Source organism: Rana temporaria, chromosome 7, assembly GCF_905171775.1.
Source record: "Rana temporaria chromosome 7, aRanTem1.1, whole genome shotgun sequence".
Classification (NCBI taxonomy): Eukaryota; Metazoa; Chordata; class Amphibia; order Anura; family Ranidae; genus Rana; species Rana temporaria.
In genome coordinates, this window is record NC_053495.1 from 76262751 (window position 1) to 76279574 (window position 16824).

Genomic DNA, 16824 nt, shown 5'->3' on the forward strand with positions numbered 1-16824 from the left:
AGTCACGAAATTAAGGACTATTAAGCCCTGCACAAAATCCCTTTGTTTCTTTTTTTATTCGTTCGTTTTTTTTTTTTTTTATTAGGGTGGTATTGAGCTCCTCCTTTTTGTGCCGTAGGGAGGTCATAAGGTGATGGGGTCTAGGGGGTCACGAGGGAGGAGGGGGGGGGTCTCGTCTCTCCTTTCCCCTCCTCTTTCTCTCTCTCCCTGGTGTCCCTCCCCGCCTCTTGTAGGTGGGACGGGGGGATTGGAGGAGAGGGAGGGGGAGGCCGATGGTGCCCATGGGGGGGATAATGTAATGTATGAAAGTATTTTTATTTAAATATGTACGGAGATATCTTTTGTACTTTTTTTTTTTTTGTTATTGTTATTTGTTTATTGTATGTGATGCAATTTGGAAAATAAAGAAAAGAAGTAATTATAAAAAAAGAAAGAAAATTGTTCTCATTGTGTAAGGTTTTTTTTTTCTTTTTTTTTCTCTTCCAGGACAGTTATTTAGTGTACATTTTAAATGAGTTGGCTGGAAACTCTTTCATGATATTCTGCAGCACATGTAACAACACTCAGAGAGTGTCCTCATTATTGCGAAATCTTGGTTTTACTGCCATCCCTCTTCATGGACAAATGAGTCAGGTAATTGATTTCTGAAGATATATTGCTTCTATTTGTGGCTAAAGAAGCGGTGTACAAATATGTTATCTAACTATCCAGGGTTACTGCTGTTAATCGTGGAATTGAATAATATATAATTGTGTACTTGGTGGTTTTGTGGTTTAGTAGTTAGCAGTGCACTGTGGTTATGCAATGCTGGGATCCAGGTTTAGCATCTACCAAAACTCCTACGCAAGTGGTGTTTGAATGTGGTCCAAATGGTAGCATAATAGTGTGTGTTTCTTATTCTTACATTGCAAGGATTGTATCGTGAAACCAATGGGTTGTTCAGTAGTCAAAAATTGTTAAAAACATGCTGGGCTTAAACCTAATGTACACCTGAGTAAAACAAAGTGTTCACCAAATCCTCCTCCAGTTCATGGATGCCAACCTGTAACCTGAAAACTATTATAAAGAAAAAAAAAAAAAATGGACAAAGCCAAAAAGAGCAAAAGCATTAGACCAATTTAAGGAAAATTAAAGTTTTGAAAGATACAATGATTTTTTTAGGAAAAGAAGATGGGAAGGTACTCTAGTGACTAAACAATTTTAGTGACTTGGAAGATTGGGATAAGGGAGAAATATTCAGACTTTCCTTGGCAAGAGGAGGCTGAAAAGAAAATTTACTTTTAAGGGGGGAGTAGTCGGACTATCCCAAAGGAAGATAACATGAAGTGACAGTAAAGGTAATTACCAAAGTAAACTGACATGTTTTTTTTTGTTTGTTTTTTTAACCGCTTCCATACCGCGCCATAGGGAAATGACGGCGGCAGGAACCCCTTGCCGATCCGGGTGGACGTCATATGACGTCCTGTGTTTCCGGCGATCTATGGTGCCTGGCGGCCGCCATTGCCGCCGGGCACCCGTGATTGCCGGTAATCACGGCAGAAGTGTGGATCTGTGTGTGTAAACACACAGATACACCTCCTGTCAGCGGTGAGGAGACCAATGTGTGTTCCCAGTACAGAGGAACACACATCGGTCTCCTCCCCTTGAGAGTCCCCTCCCCCCTACAGTTAGAACACACCTTAGGGAACATATTAACCCCTTCAGCGCCCCTAGTGGTTAACCCCTTCCCTTCCAGTCACATTTACACAGTAATCAATGCATATTTATAGCATTAATCGCTGTATAAATGTGAATGGTCCCAAAAACGTGTCAAAAGTGTCCGATGTGTTCGCCGCAATGTCACGGTCACAGTGAAAAATCGCAAATCGCCGCCAATACTAGTAAAAAAAAATTATAAAATAAAAATGCCATAAATCTATCACCTATTTTGTAGACGCTATAACTTTTGCGCAAACCAATCAATATACGATTATTGCGATTTTTTTTTTTATTTTTTTTACCAAAAATATGTAGAATACGTATCGGCCTAAACTGAGGAAAATAAATGTTTTTTTTTTTTTAAATTGTGATATTTATTAAATAAAAAAGTAAAAAATATTGTGTTATTTTTTTTTTAAATTGTCGCTGTTCTTTTGTTTATAGCGCAGAAAATAAAAACCGCAGAGATGATCAAATACCACCAAACGAAAGCTCTATTTGTGGGGGGAAAAAAACATAAAGATTTAGTTTGGGTACAGTGTTGCATGACCATGCAATTGTCATTCAAAGTGCAACAGCGCTGAAAACTAAAAATTGGTCTGGGCAGGAAGGGGGTGAAAATGCCCTGCATGGAAGGGGTTAAACAACCACAAGAAAGACATGTATGGAAGGGGTTAAACAACCACAAGAAAGACAGCCTGACAAAGACGGGGGAAAGAATAAAAAAAACACAATTTAGAAAAGAATCATCAGGAAGTAGAAACACAGCCAACATCAAGGACAATAGCAACAAAGGACAAGTTAAGTACAGTTGTTAGATTTGGTTCCTGTCCCTGGACACCCATCAGAGATGAATAAAAAAGTAATCTATCATATTTACCTCTGAGCATTCATTATATAACCTTATGAAATGGGGGCCTGTCTGTTTCTTCGACTGAGGGAACGCATACGTTTATTATACCTTACATGAGGGTAAAATAGGGTTAGCCCCGAGTTGCTTTCTGAAAAGAAACCAACAACTGGTAGAGGGGATTGTGGAGTAAGGTTTTGTTTACCCCTGTGATTTGCAGGAATGTTCACAAAATTGCACACTTTCCTGCATTGCACAAAACAGTGCTGCCCATTTGCAAACATGCAGTGATGACATTAACTCTGAATGGAACCCCCACGCATCTTACAAATTTGCAACATTTGAAACATCGTTTTTGGTGCAGCACAATTTTTAAAATGGGTCAGGCACTTTTCTCATGCATAGAAGAAGACCATTGAAATTAATGGGCTGCCGAAATGCGATGCACGGAAACGCACAAAATAACATGTGCTCTATTGCACCTGTGAAATTTTAACACAGATTAAGGCTGGCCATACATTACAATTTTCTTGTATAATTTTCCTTTTGATTTACCAAAACTATTTAATATGTGAAACCTAAACACTTTCAATTTGTATGCAAGGCAGGCTCTTACATTACATAGTTGAAGTTAAATTGAAAGGAAATTGAATATCAAAATTGTATAATGTATGATCAGCTTAAGATGATGTTGATTTTCTCCCAAACAGGGCCATGTTTTACTAACTTATATAACCAATGCCTATGATTTTTTCCCTGTCGGTGATAATAGATTTATTAGCACCTTTAAGGAAATAATGCACAGATATGAAAAATGAGGAGAGATGCGCTAACATAGCCACATTTGTTAATAAAGGGAACACAAAGAGAAGGGGTACCAATGGGGTAGCCCTGGGTCGGACTTTAGAGGCGTAGTTAACTATGGAGAAATTAGAAAAAATTAGAATGTTTATTGAAAAAAAAACATGGTATAAGAAGAGCATTAGAAGACAAGTTAAAAAACATATATATTATGATACATGATATATAGTGAGCCCTTGTGTGTCAACGCATTTCGCCATTAAGCTTCATCAAGACACATTCAAGGTTCAAAGATGGCAAGAAAGAGAACAGGTCTCACTATCTTGCAGGAGATGTTCATAAATTTCCAAAAAACAAGGGTTTCATCCAAAAAAGGGGGCTAGCTCCAGTACTCTGACAGATGGTTATGGGGGCTAGCTACTAGCTCATATATACCAAGAATCCTCACACGTTAGAAACAGGAGTGAGATGATCAAAGTTGGAGAAGACGGGAAAAATATATTTTCTTTTAACTTGTCTTCTAATGCTCTTCTTATATCATGTATTTTTTCAATAAACATTGTAATTTTTTCTAGTTCCTCCATTGTTTACTGCGCCTCTAAAGTCTGACCCAGGGCTACCTAATTAGTACCCCTTCTGTTTGTGTTCCCTAATGCACAGATATTTGAGGATGTTAGATTGGTCAGTCAAGGGACAAAATGTGCTACTTAATTTTACATCAGTTTGGCAGCACTTTTCTAAGAAATAATTATCCTATTATGTTTTTTGAACTCTGCAAACATGAGTCCACATACCTATTTGCAATGAACACCTCAACAGCAGATTACATCTTGAGGGAGATGGTGGCATATAACCGAATATAGAAATGATTCCAATATGCGCACCAACTCCTTTTTGGAGGATTGGCCCCTAGCTTCCTCCACCACAGTTCAAAGACCTGGTGGGTAAGAACAGCTGGCTACTTTATTGACATTGAGGAATTCATTGTCTTTTGTGGGTCAGCTATGTTTGCATGTACAGTATGTGTCTGGAGCTGTACACAGCTAACTTGTAAAACTATGCTGGCTGTATTCCTATTACATTTCTGCAGTGTTGCATTGTAATCGTATTCACTGGGGCATAATGCATGTTACTTGTTATGACATAAATGATAGAGTTAAACTATGGTTTTTCTGTTTCGGGTCCTTTCCTGACTTCGGTATTAGAACGATAATCGCCCCTTTTTATAGAGGAAGGTAGCTCAAAGTTTTCGAAAACATAGTTATAAAGCATTAGCAATGTAGGAGTAAGTAGTTCACCATACTGTAGATATAACTTGATGGGTAGGCCATCGGAGCCAGGGGATTTGGATCGGGCAAAGTCAGCCAGTGCCTCAGTAATTTCATTTTTTGTAAGGGGGGCTTCTAGCATTGCTATTTGGTCATCTGTGTGTCGTGGGAAGGTGATTCCCTCTAGGAAGAGATTCATCAAATCTCCCTTGCCTGTGGTTGTGGACATGTATAATTCCACAAAGAGATCTCTAAATTTAGCTGTTACCCTAGGGGGGCCAGTAATAAGTTCACTATCGTCTCCCATGTAGTGATATTACAACCGGCGGTCTGTCTTCGCTATGTACCAAATATGCTGTCAGGAAGGGCATGCCAGCAACCAAGATGGCGACTATGGTCGTTCCCTGTATTGCATGTCCCACTGAGAAGGGCTGCAAGGGTGCATTTCGGCGCGCGCACACCTGTGGAGGCTTGCACACTAGTGCCACACGAAATGCCGGCGCGCAAGTGTCCAATGATGACATGGCGCTAATAGGCTATTTAAACTGCCTTACTTCCTTGACTCGGTGCTGTCCAGTCTACAGCGTTCCCTGATACCTCTGATTGTTGTTTACCTGCATCCTGCTGGTCCACCACTCTGGTTTGCATTTTAAGTGAAGCAGCGAGTACTGGTGTTGGATCACGTGCGTATGCCTGTTCAGAGAAGGATAACTCTGCCATCGCCCTATACATTACGGCAGCAGAGCTAGCCTTTAATCTATTAATGTGGCAAATCATGTAACTTAAAGGATTCCAACACCACAAAATGGGGAGGCAGACTGATCGTTTTCTGTAAAATAAAGTTTCCAAATATTCACAAGCACATCATTCTCCGGCAGCAGTGATGACCAGAATGGGTTCAGGTGCCAGGAACAGGGTGGTTTAGCAATTTGGGATGAAGAGGGTGATCCAGTAGGGACTGTGATCTGACAAGAGTCTGGGACATAAGTCTGCCCCCTCCAGACGTGGAGCGAGTATACGGAAATAATAATGAAATCTATGCAGGATAAAGTGTAGAGGAGAAACATGAGTAAGCTAGGGCAAGTGGGTATTTATGACGCCACATATCAAGCAAATTAAAGGTAGTCGTCAATCTAGAGATCTGGTTTTGTGTGCGTTCCCTGAGGGCGATGTTCCCATTCTGTTTCTGTCTGGTCTAGGGGCCATAGTATTATTAAAGTCACCCAGCCAGATGGCCTGTACCGAAGAATAACGAGCCATGAATGCATACCCTTCTGTAAGGACCGCAATACAAAATGGTGGGGGTATATTGCAAGCTAGCAAGAGGAATGGCTCTCCATACAGTTTGACTGAGAGAAAGACGTATCTTTCCCCTGTTCGTCTTTCAGGACAGCACCCTAGAGAAACCTTGGCTCCTCCCATCTCCAGAAACACTGCCTTACACTTCAAGATTTAAGTCTTCCCATCCCGCCGGGCCCTTCAGTTCTGGTGTTTCCTCAGGCGGGGAGACACTGCTAAGGGGCCAGGAGCTGAACAGCCGGGGAGGCTAAGGTCAATTGTTTCCTGATGGGGGGGGGAACCAGGGTCTCTCTCTCCCTCTCTTCTATCCTGCATTCTGAGAGGCTAGTGAGCCTGGGAAGTACCTGGATGACCGCATTTTGCGCACCTTCAGCTTCTCTTGGGGAAGTAGTAAGCTGGAGGTGTCTGCTTTTTTTCTGCCCAGAGGTGGCGTGGGTGGAAGTACACAGAGGCCGCCCTGCACTGTGCAGCCAGCGATGGAGCTTCGAGAGCTGGGCCAGATGGTGGGTGACATCAGTGCTTCCGTCTGACCCGCGGCTTCCGGTTACGGCCACAGGGTTTGAAAGCAGGGCGTGTGTCTGGCTGGTGCGGCCTCTTTTCTGCTGTGGGACAGCGCACGGAGGCAAAGGAGACCACCAATTCACGGCGGGAAATGTTGGAAGCGGAGGCTTCACAAACTTCTTCTGGAAAATCCAGCACTAGCCACTCAAAGGTAAAAGGAACCCTGGGGTGGTGTTCCCTTACCCTGTCCTGGAAGCTCCAAGGGTGTTGGATGAAGTCCATGGATGAAGTCAAGTCGCCCCACAATTCCAAGAAAAAATGTCCTTCATGCAGAGCCATGATGGGGGAATCTTGGACCAAATGCCTCTGTAGGGAGTGCATCGAGGGGTTAGTGCGGGAACAGACAGTGGACAAATGTACATACCTAGCAGCGTCCGTCAAGGAGTTTTCTAGCATCTTCCAGTCTTTTTAAGACACCTTTTTCTAGCCCTCCACCAGCACAGCGGAGCATTGCACCAAGTTTAACAGATGCTCCCTCCGTGAGCAGAAAGAATCCAGGGGGCTCCAGAGAGGAAATTGAGGAGGAACCAGACAGTGTTTCTTCAGATTCCCAAGGAGAGTCAGAGGGAGATGAAGTGGATGGGGAATTCATAAGAGCCTTTCGCTACAAACTTTTTCTGGAGGAAGTGGAGTAGCTCTTAGGAGCTATGCATACCACTCTGGGAATCCAGGAGGAAAGGAAGAAGTTTTTGCTCCATGACCAGATGTACAGGGGCCTAGGGGAGCACAAAAATAGTGTTTCCGGTCCATGACGTCTTGGGCGATGCCATCAAAGGGGAATGGCAAGACACTGAAAGGAAACCTTTCTTTTCAAGAACTCTGAAACGCAGGTTTTTCTTTGGAGAAGAGGAGGCGCTAGTATGGCATTGTGACGGATCTCAGATACCCCAGGTGGGCACATCCGCCAGACCTGTGTCTCCTGTCCTCCAAACGCACCCGCAACCTGCAGATTCGCCATAACCAGCCCTTTACCCCTCAATCACGAGACAATCCACACAAGTGTTGAGGGTTAAACATGCAGAGCCTAAAACTCTTTATTAAATTCAAGACATACAGTTTTACACACAGTTAGGGACACTCCCCTTAGCCTTGTCAAAGAGGGGAGGGGGACAGGGAACAACAAATGGGAGCCTTGTCAAAGAGGGGAGGGGGACAAGGAACAACCAACGGGAACTGAACATTTGTACATTGAAACAGGCTACAGATAAACATAATGAGATTATGGTAAGCAGGCAGCCTCTCAATACACATCCCCTGCAGAGAGACGTCTCCAGTCCAGACCATTGTTTATGTGCAATGAACCAAGACAATTAGACAAAGCAACAAGGGGGGGGAGAAGGCATGTAGCATTACATTATCTCAATGCCAGCTTGTCCTGGGTCTCCAGTATCTCCTGGGCCATAATCTGTGGGTAACAGGCCCGCCCACAGTCCCTTCCAAAACACACAGTGACAGTGGGTTCTGTCACAGGCATAAATCTAAACTAGACGCAGCCTTTTCACAGGTCTCCAGGCACACTGACCTGGCCTTTGAGGACATGGGGGCGCTTTCACACCCCATGGACAAGAGGATGGACTCACTCTTGATGAAATCATGGGACTCATGACTGGGAAACCTCAAGCCCGCCATGGCTTGACTTTATCCTAAAGTGTACAGATCAAGGTGACTTTTGTGCTCCCCTTTTGATATCCCACTCACCAGATACCCCTGCAGGGGTGGTAGGCGACAGTGAGTGTGTTGGTTCGCTCTATGTCAGGTTGCTTCTCCTCCGCTCAGACTCCTGGGTTCCCGGTCCAATGGCCAGATCTTGTAGCTATACTATGTTACTGCCTTCCCAGCATATTCGCTCCTGATGTCCTCCTAAAGCCGGAGAAAAACTAACTTGCATAGTGTAGTTCCGATTATTTATTTAAAAAAAGTGTTGTTTAACCCCTTGCCGCTGAGCGTACGTTGATATGTGTCCTCAGATTTCGGGGGTTATACCGGTACCGTTTAGAGCACGCGATCAGCTTTCCGGTGATAACAACCGATGCGGCTAAAAGCCGTCCCACCAGGAGACCACAATTTGCCTCCTCCGGTGCCTAGCTACACACTGGAACGAAGCGGTAAACGGCTTTGTACCATCTCCTGACTAAACACGGAAGCGACGTCACATCACGCCAATGGCGCCTGATTAAAAAAAATATCCAGTATTCAGAATAGCTGTTTCACTCATCTGAAAACTTTGAAGTGCAAAGGAGGAATTGGGGGTCTTTTAGATCCCAGATCTGTCCATAAACGATACCTGTCACCACCTATTACTGTCACAAGGGATGTCACAAGGGATGTTGTGACAGCAATAAGTGATCACATTTTTTTTTTCTTCTAAAAAACATCATTTAATAATATTAAGAAAAACATTTTTTTTTAAAGCACCCCCTGTGACGGTAGTAGAATGATATCCCCGTCAAGCAGTCCCTTCTTCCCATAAAAGAAAATCACAGAATAATCCATACATGAGCCAAAGCTTAATGCTGGAACAAGACACACTTTAACGGCAGCATACTGTTAGTTATATACAGTTTACAAGCTAATCCTCAATCAAAGAACAATGAAATCTCCACCCCCTTTTCACACACTGGGGGCTTCCATACAGATCATAGGTAGACACTTTGGCGCCGACCCTGAAGACACATTTATTTAGATAATGAAATCAGTGAAGTTAATCACTAGTTGTAACAGAATACGTTATCTAGACAGCTTGGCCCCACATATAGAAGAGGTAATTACCACAATGAAGCAATCAGAATAATTAACATGAGACACTTATCTAATCATTTAGCCTGACGATACAATACACATCTCTTAAGGGTAAACACAGGTCTTCTTCACACAACACACAGACCTTAAACTGGCAGGGAGAGAATTAGACTGAAGCATAGGAAATTGCATAAGAGTCCTTCACAATGGCCCCCCTTTTTCTCCCTGCTCCGGCAACTCGGTTGGACCTTTCCTGGTCCAGTAGGGTTGACGGGTTCAGAGCTTTTAGTCCGAGGTTAACTCCGTTTGGCGTGACAATCCATCGGCATTCCCGTTTTTCTTGCCTGGGCGATAATGAATCGTAAAGTCATAGGGCTGTAAGGCCAAGCTCCAGCGTAGCAAACGGGCGTTGTCTCCTGAAACCCGGTTAAACCACACCAAGGGGTTTTGATCGATGATGAGAGCGAAAGCCCGGCCATAAAGGTAAGGTGAGTTTTTTGAGTGCCCATACCAAGGCCAAACACTCTTTTTCAATGGTGGCCTAACTGACCTCCCTTGGCAACAGCTTCCAACTCAGGTATGCCACCGGGTGCTCTCCTCCATCCTCCCCGATCTGGCTTAGTACTGCCCCCAGTCCAAACATTGAAGCATCTGTGTGGACAATAAATCTTTTGTTAGGATCTGGGGTAACCAACACCGGAGCATTAACCAGAGCAGTCTTTAGTGCTTGGAAAGCCACCTCGCATTCCGGGGACCACAGGACTTGTCGGGTAGCTTCTTTTTGGTCAAGTCGGTCAGGGGTTTGGCCAGGGCGCTATAGTCGGGTACAAAGCGTCTGTAATAGCCGGCTGTGCCCAAGAAAGCCATGACTTGTGTCTTGGTGTGGGGAGTGGGCCAATTGGCAACGGCCTCGATCTTAGCCGGCTCCGGCCGTTGCTTACCACATCCTACTCGGTGGCCCAAATATTGTACCTCCGCCATACCCAAATGACATTTGTCGGGTTTCAGGGTCAGCCCGGCCCCCTTGATCCTATCCAATACTACCCCTACGTGCTCTAGGTGCGCTTCCCATGTATCGCTGTAGATGGCGATGTCATCCAGGTAAGCGAATGCGAAGCTCTGGAGACCCCCAAGTAACTGATCAACCATCCGTTGGAAGGTGGCCTGGGCGTTCTTCATCCCGAACGGCATAACCCGGAATTGGTATAGGCCGAACGGGGTGATGAAGGCCGACTTGAGTCTGGCATCTTCTGCTAGGGGAATCTGCCAATATCCCTTGCATAGGTCTATTGTGGTCAGATACTTCCCTGCAGAGATACGGTCAAGCAGCTTGTCCATCCGTGGCGTCGGATAGGCGTCCGTAACTGTCTTGTCGTTGAGGCGCCGTTAATCTACACAGAAGCGGGTTGTCCCATCCTTCTTTGGCAGTAAGACTACCGGCGAGGCCCAAGGACTTTCTGAGGGTTCGATTACGCCTAGCCGAAGCATCTCATCTATTTCCTTCCGCATCCCTTCCCGGACTACTTCGGGGATACGGTAAGGAGACTGTCTCAGGGGTGTCTGTCCTGGAGTCTCCACCTTGTGTACGGTTAGGAGTGTGTATCCAGGCTCCTGAGAGAATGTGGCCTGTTTTATTTCTAGTAGGCGGCCAGCTTGAGCCCGCTCTTGTGGCTCCAGCTGTTCACCTAACTGGACTTTCTCTATCTGGGTCATCCCTTCGTTACTGCCCAATAGGTCGGGAAGGGGTAGGGTCTCTGTGTCTTCTCCTGCTGGTGCACAGATAGCGGCTACCTCCTCTGCCCTTTCCTGATAGGCCTTGAGCATGTTGATGTGAAAGGTTCGTTTCACATCTTCATCCTCGCAGCTGGCTATCGTGTAGGTAGTGTCGCTTATCTGTCCTATAACTTTATAGGGGCCCTGCCAGGCGGCCTGAAGCTTGTCTGTTCGGACCGGCCTTAATACCATGACCTTTTGGCCTATCTGAAAGCTCCGGTGCCTAGCCCGTCGGTCATACCATACCTTCTGGCGCTGTTGGGCCGCCTGGAGGTTCTCTCGCACTGTCTGGGCTAATTCCTCCATGCGGTCCCTCAGCTCCAGAACATAAGGTACAACCGGGGTCCCCTCAATTTCTGTTTGCCCCTCCCAGTGATCCTTGATGAGATCTAAGGGCCCCCTCACCCGCCTCCCATAGAGAAGTTCGAAGGGTGAGAATCCGGTCAATTCCTGCGGCACCTCTCGGTAGGCAAAGAGAAGGTGTGGCAGGAATCGCTCCCAATCCTTGTACGCCCCCGTGAACGACTTCAACATTTGCTTTAGCGTTCCGTTGAAGCGCTCGCACAGGCCGTTAGTCTGGGGGTGGTATGGGGAGCTAGTCAGGGATTTAACTCCACAGGTTTTCCATATCTGCTAGGTTACCTCGGCTGTGAATTGTGTACCTTGGTCGGACAGAACCTCCTTGGGAAAGCCTACTCGGGAAAATACTTTAACTAGGGCTTCTGCTACGGTCTCAGCCTGTATGTTGGATAGAGCTACCGCTTCGGAGTAACGGGTGGCGTAGTCTACTACGGTGAGTATATACCGCTTGCCGGAATGGCTAGGTTGGGCCAGGGGCCCTATAATGTCCACGGCTACCCTTGTGAACGGTTCTTCAATAATGGGCATGGAAACTAGTTTAGCCTTTGGGTGGTCTCCCTTTTTACCTATACGTTGGCATACCTCGCACGTTTGACAATACGCCCTGACGTCGTCGGATACCCCAGTCCAGAAGAAGTTCTGGGTTATCCGATACCCTGTCTTGCGTATTCCCAAATGGCCTGCCAAGGGTACGTTGTGCCCAATCCTCAATAACTCCTGCCGGTACTTCCGGGGAACTAGCAGCTGGCGTTTTTGCTTAGGCCCTGGTGCATTACCCCGGGTCTCGGTGAGCCTGTACAAGCGGCCTTCCTCCCAGATAAATTGCTCCTTCTCTAACCCCCCTTGGCCCCTCCTGGCTTTCTCTCGAAACTTTCTGAGGGAAGGGTCTCCGGTCACCTCCCGCCCAAAGTCCTCTGGGGTGTCCCAGGGTAGGGGTTCCACAGTCAAGGGTAGGTTGGGTTGGCTTACCTGGGTCTCAGTAGGAAGCGGATGGCTCTCGGCAGCGCGACTTTGTTCTCTGGTGGTTACTGCGTGGGCCTCCTGAGCGGTGGTAGAGGCGAACGCCGAAGTCAGGGGGCCAATGTCGTTGCCCAAGATGACTTCAGAAGGTAAGTCTTTCATGACGCCCACATGAACATTGCCAGCTCCCGCACCCCAGTCCAGGTGTACCTGTGCAGTAGGAATACGGTATACTGCCCCCCCTGCCACTCTCACAGCAATTGATTTCCCCAGTTTCTCTGATGCATTAATAAGGTGTCTGTACCAACGTGATGGTCGTCCCACTGTCTTTTAATCCCCGGGCGGTTTTTCCGTTGACCAGCTGACAATGGTGTTTCCTGTTGTCTGTAATAACAGATTGTACCATGAGGGCTTCATAAAGGGTGCCCAATGGTTCTTCCTGACCCAGCTCCTGGGGATCCCAAGCCGAGTCTACACAATGGGCTGCTGCTGGTGGGCGGTACCCAGGTCGAGACCAATTTGACCTGGTGTTGTCATCCATGGGGCAATTCTGCTTGAAGTGACCCAGCTGTTTGCACCGTAAGCAGCGTTGTTCATTGTCCTCCTGGCGTGGATAGCGAGGGCTAGATGTCACCGGTCTGTTAGGAGGTTGGTATCTAGCGACTGGTGGGTGTGAGGGCACCGTTGGTCGTGGAGGTTGTACCCGTGGTGTGACCTGGTTTGTCTTGCGAGTATCCGCATATTCATTCGCCAACTTTGCGGCCTCTGGTAGAGTCATAGGCCTGCGATCTCTCACCCAGTCTTTGACATCCGTCTGGATGTGATTGTAAAATTGCTTCAGGAGCATTAGTTGCAAAATGTCCTCTGCGGTGGTGGCCTGGCTGCTGTTAACCCAGTTAGAGGCCGACGGGGATAACTGGCATGCCCATTCCGCGTAAGAGTCTTTCGTGGTTTTGCGTGAGTCCCTGAACTTCTGTCGGTGGGACTCTGGGGTTACTGCATAACGAGCCAGGAGCACTTCTTTAACCCTGGCGTAGCTATGGATATCCTGATCTGGCACGGTCCGGAAAGCATCAAAAGCTTTGCCTGACAGTTTGCCTGACAATATTGAAACCCACTCTCCTCTAGCTATTCGGTGCAGGTTACATTGTCGCTCAAAATCTGCCAGGTAGTTATCAATTTCACAGTCTTTTTCATCAAAAGCTTTAAAAGCGCTAAACGGAATCTTCCTTGTGTCTGCTGTGCTGTACTCACTGTTCGGAGAATGTGCGGCTGCTTGTTGGACTGCTGCCAGTTTTAACTGTAGCTCTGCGTCTCTTATTTGTTTAGTCTCCTCCGCTAACAGGTCCATCACTTTCAGCACCACATCCGCCGTTGGGTTCGGACCGAACCACTCTAGCTTCTCTCATTACTTTGTTGGCTGGCTATTCCTCCTCCTGAATCACTGGTGTCTCCATCTCTTGTACTGCTGGCGTTGCTGCAACCAAGTTCTCCTGGTCTAGCTCCATTAATTCTGCTATAATGACCCACTTGGTTTTGTTGCTAACAATCCTTCCACGAACTTCCAGTAGTTCTTTCAGTGTATTTCTTTTAAGCAGGGTGAACCAGCCTTCCATTCACTGTTCCCAGTGTCTGCTTGGAATCCTGGTGTAAAGGAAAGTAGAAGGGAAAATCCCGCTGCTGCCAACCAGTTGTGACGGTAGTAGAATGATATCCCCGTCAAGCAGTCCCTTCTTCCCATAAAAGAAAATCACAGAATAATCCATACATGAGCCAAAGCTTAATGCTGGAACAAGACACACTTTAATGGCAGCATGCTGCTAGTTATATACAGTTTACAAGCTAATCCTCAATCAAAGAACAATGAAATCTCCACCCCCTTTTCACACACCGGGGGCTTCCATACAGATCATAGGTAGACACTTCGGCGCCGACCCTGAAGACACATTTCTTTAGATAATGACATCAGTGAAGTTAATTACTAGTTGTAACAGAATACGTTATCTAGAGAGCTTGGCCCCGCATATAGAAGAGGTAATTACCACAATGAAGCAATCAGAATAATTAACATGAGCCACTTATCTAATCATTTAGCCTGACGATACAATACACATCTCTTAAGGGTAAACACAGGTCTTCTTCACACAACACACAGACCTTAAACTGTCAGGGAGAGAATTAGACTGAAGCATAGGCAATTGCATAAGAGTCCTTCACACCCCCGTCCCTGCAAGCTCATGCAGCAAAGTAAACTGTGTTCAAATCACACATGTGAGGTATCGTCGCGATTGTCAGAGCGAAAGCAATAATTCTAGCCCTAGACCTCCTCTGGAACTCTAATCTGGTAACCGTAAAAAAAAAAAAAAAAATTGAAAGCGTCGCCTATAGACATGTTTAGGTACCGTCGTTTGTCGTGACATGTTTGGTATCTATTTACTCGGCATAACATCATCTTTTACATTATACAAAATATTTGGGCCAATGTTGCGTTTTTTTTTAAATTGATGAAAGTGTCTTTTTCCCAAAAAAGTTGCGTTTAAAACACCGCTGCACAAATACTGTGTGACATAAAATATTGCAACAATCGCCATTTTATTTTCTAATAAATATATATATATATATATATATATATATATATATATATATATATATATATAATGTGTGTGTGTGTGTGTGTGTGTGTGTGTGTATATATGTATATGTTTGGGGGTTCGAAGTAATTTTCTAGAAAAAAATACGGATTTCAACTTGTAAACACCAAATTTCAGAAATAGGCTTAGTCATGAAAGGGTTAAAAAAGCGATCCAAATTACATCATCAATGCAGATAAAATCAAAAGAAAAAAATACACTATCTTAAGGCCTGAGAGTTGGGGTGCGTTCCACGACTCCGTACTCAACAACCGGAAATTGCGTGTGAGATGGCTCTCCCTTACATACGTTTCGTCAAGTAACTTCTTCTGAGGCAATGTCATCTCATCGCGTTCCACGTCTTATAGCAAGTGGGCCGCAGGTCACTCCCTCACTTGGGTGTGGTATACTAATTGCGAGGTCATAATCTAAAGGGGAATTTCCTTGTTGTGCTATACACACGGCCTCTAGTGGTGTCTTGATGTACCGCCCTTATGTATATCCCACTATCTTATTGTGCCCATAGTGGCTGATTATGGGAATTGCTCCCTACATAACCGCTTGTCATTGCAATCCAGATACCAAAAGAGAGGGAGTGGCCGGTGGGTGTGTTCAACCAGATCTCATGCCACATCCGATATGAATTACAAAAAAAAGAGAATTTCCCCTGGATAAACTTTAAGAGCATGGATCTGTAAAAAAAAATTGACACACTGAAATACAAGTCTAACAAGGCTTATTTATGACAGAAATTTAAAAACAGAAGTTGGAATTGATACAAATCTAAAAAACAGCTTCAATGTTTCAAGCATATGAGCGAATGTCTTCTGTTACCCGACGCATTTCAAAATACGATTTTTTCATCAGGGTTGTGTTGGGAAGACAAGAACATATATCTACAACGTTGTAAGAAATTATATTAGATTGTATTTTTATACAAAAGGTTTTCCAGATGGTTATTTCAATTAATGTTGAGGATAATATTTATGAACAACTTCATTGGTGTTTAACAGAAAATTCCAACTATCATCTTTATAATTAAAACCAAAGTAAGAGGAAGTAGAAGTGTGCCCGAATATGGATGGTGAGCGCGGTTCAGCCAAACTTGAATTCAATCAAGAGACCTGAAAGCACAGTGGCCCAACGTGCCGAGGAGGTGTGTGCATAGGCACTGAGGTTCACAAGAGGGCAATGTAGGTCTACAAATCAAAAAATGTGTATATATATCAATAGATATAGTAGCAACATATGTAAATTACAGCCTATACTAAAAAAAAATTAAAAATGATGGAGTTAGAGTCGGTTCACACAGCAGCCTGTCGTGTCGCCCCAGTGTGAACCGGGTCTTATTGGCTTGATTGTTTTAAATTTAATAAAAAATAATAAATTACTCCATATTTAATATTTTTTTGGTGTTTTTTATTTCAACATCTCCAACAGAGCAATTGAAGATCATATTATATTGAATATATTAAATGCTGTGAGTTTTTTTATTTTAATAAATAAAGATAATAATAAATTTGTATAAACAGAACATATATTAGCATTATATATATATATATATATATATATTAAATGAACATGGGCTAGCAGTGATATTAAACATGCATTATGCATTAGCAAGGATTAATAATACTTAGTTGGATGTGTTCGTATCAATCCATAAGAAGTTTGTATACATTGCAACTACTACCACTGTAGTGAGAAAAAGCAATAGGAAACATACCTTTTTAGTGTTTAACATGAAGAGCGCACAGTCCTGATATCCAGCCTTGTTGAGGTGAATGCCAGGACTGAGCTCAAGTGTGTGTTATAAAGAACCAACACAGCTGGCAATCGTCAGCCGTATTGATTGTCTACATAGAGGCCATGTTGTCCTCTGTAT

The 16824-nt window shown here is 44.6% G+C and overlaps 1 protein-coding gene across 2 annotated transcripts in view; it reads left to right on the forward strand.

Annotated features, from left to right (window-relative positions):
* DDX47 (DEAD-box helicase 47) overlaps positions 1–16824 on the forward strand; it is a 502328-nt gene that overhangs the window by 247865 nt on the left and 237639 nt on the right. Inside the window, exon 8 of one of the 2 annotated variants that reach the window (XM_040359586.1) lies at positions 487–633. The exons of the other annotated variant lie outside the window; for it this stretch is intronic. Within the exon in view, the coding sequence (XP_040215520.1) occupies positions 487–633 (147 nt within the window). The remainder of the gene's footprint in view (positions 1–486; positions 634–16824) is intronic. 2 annotated transcript variants of the gene reach the window in all.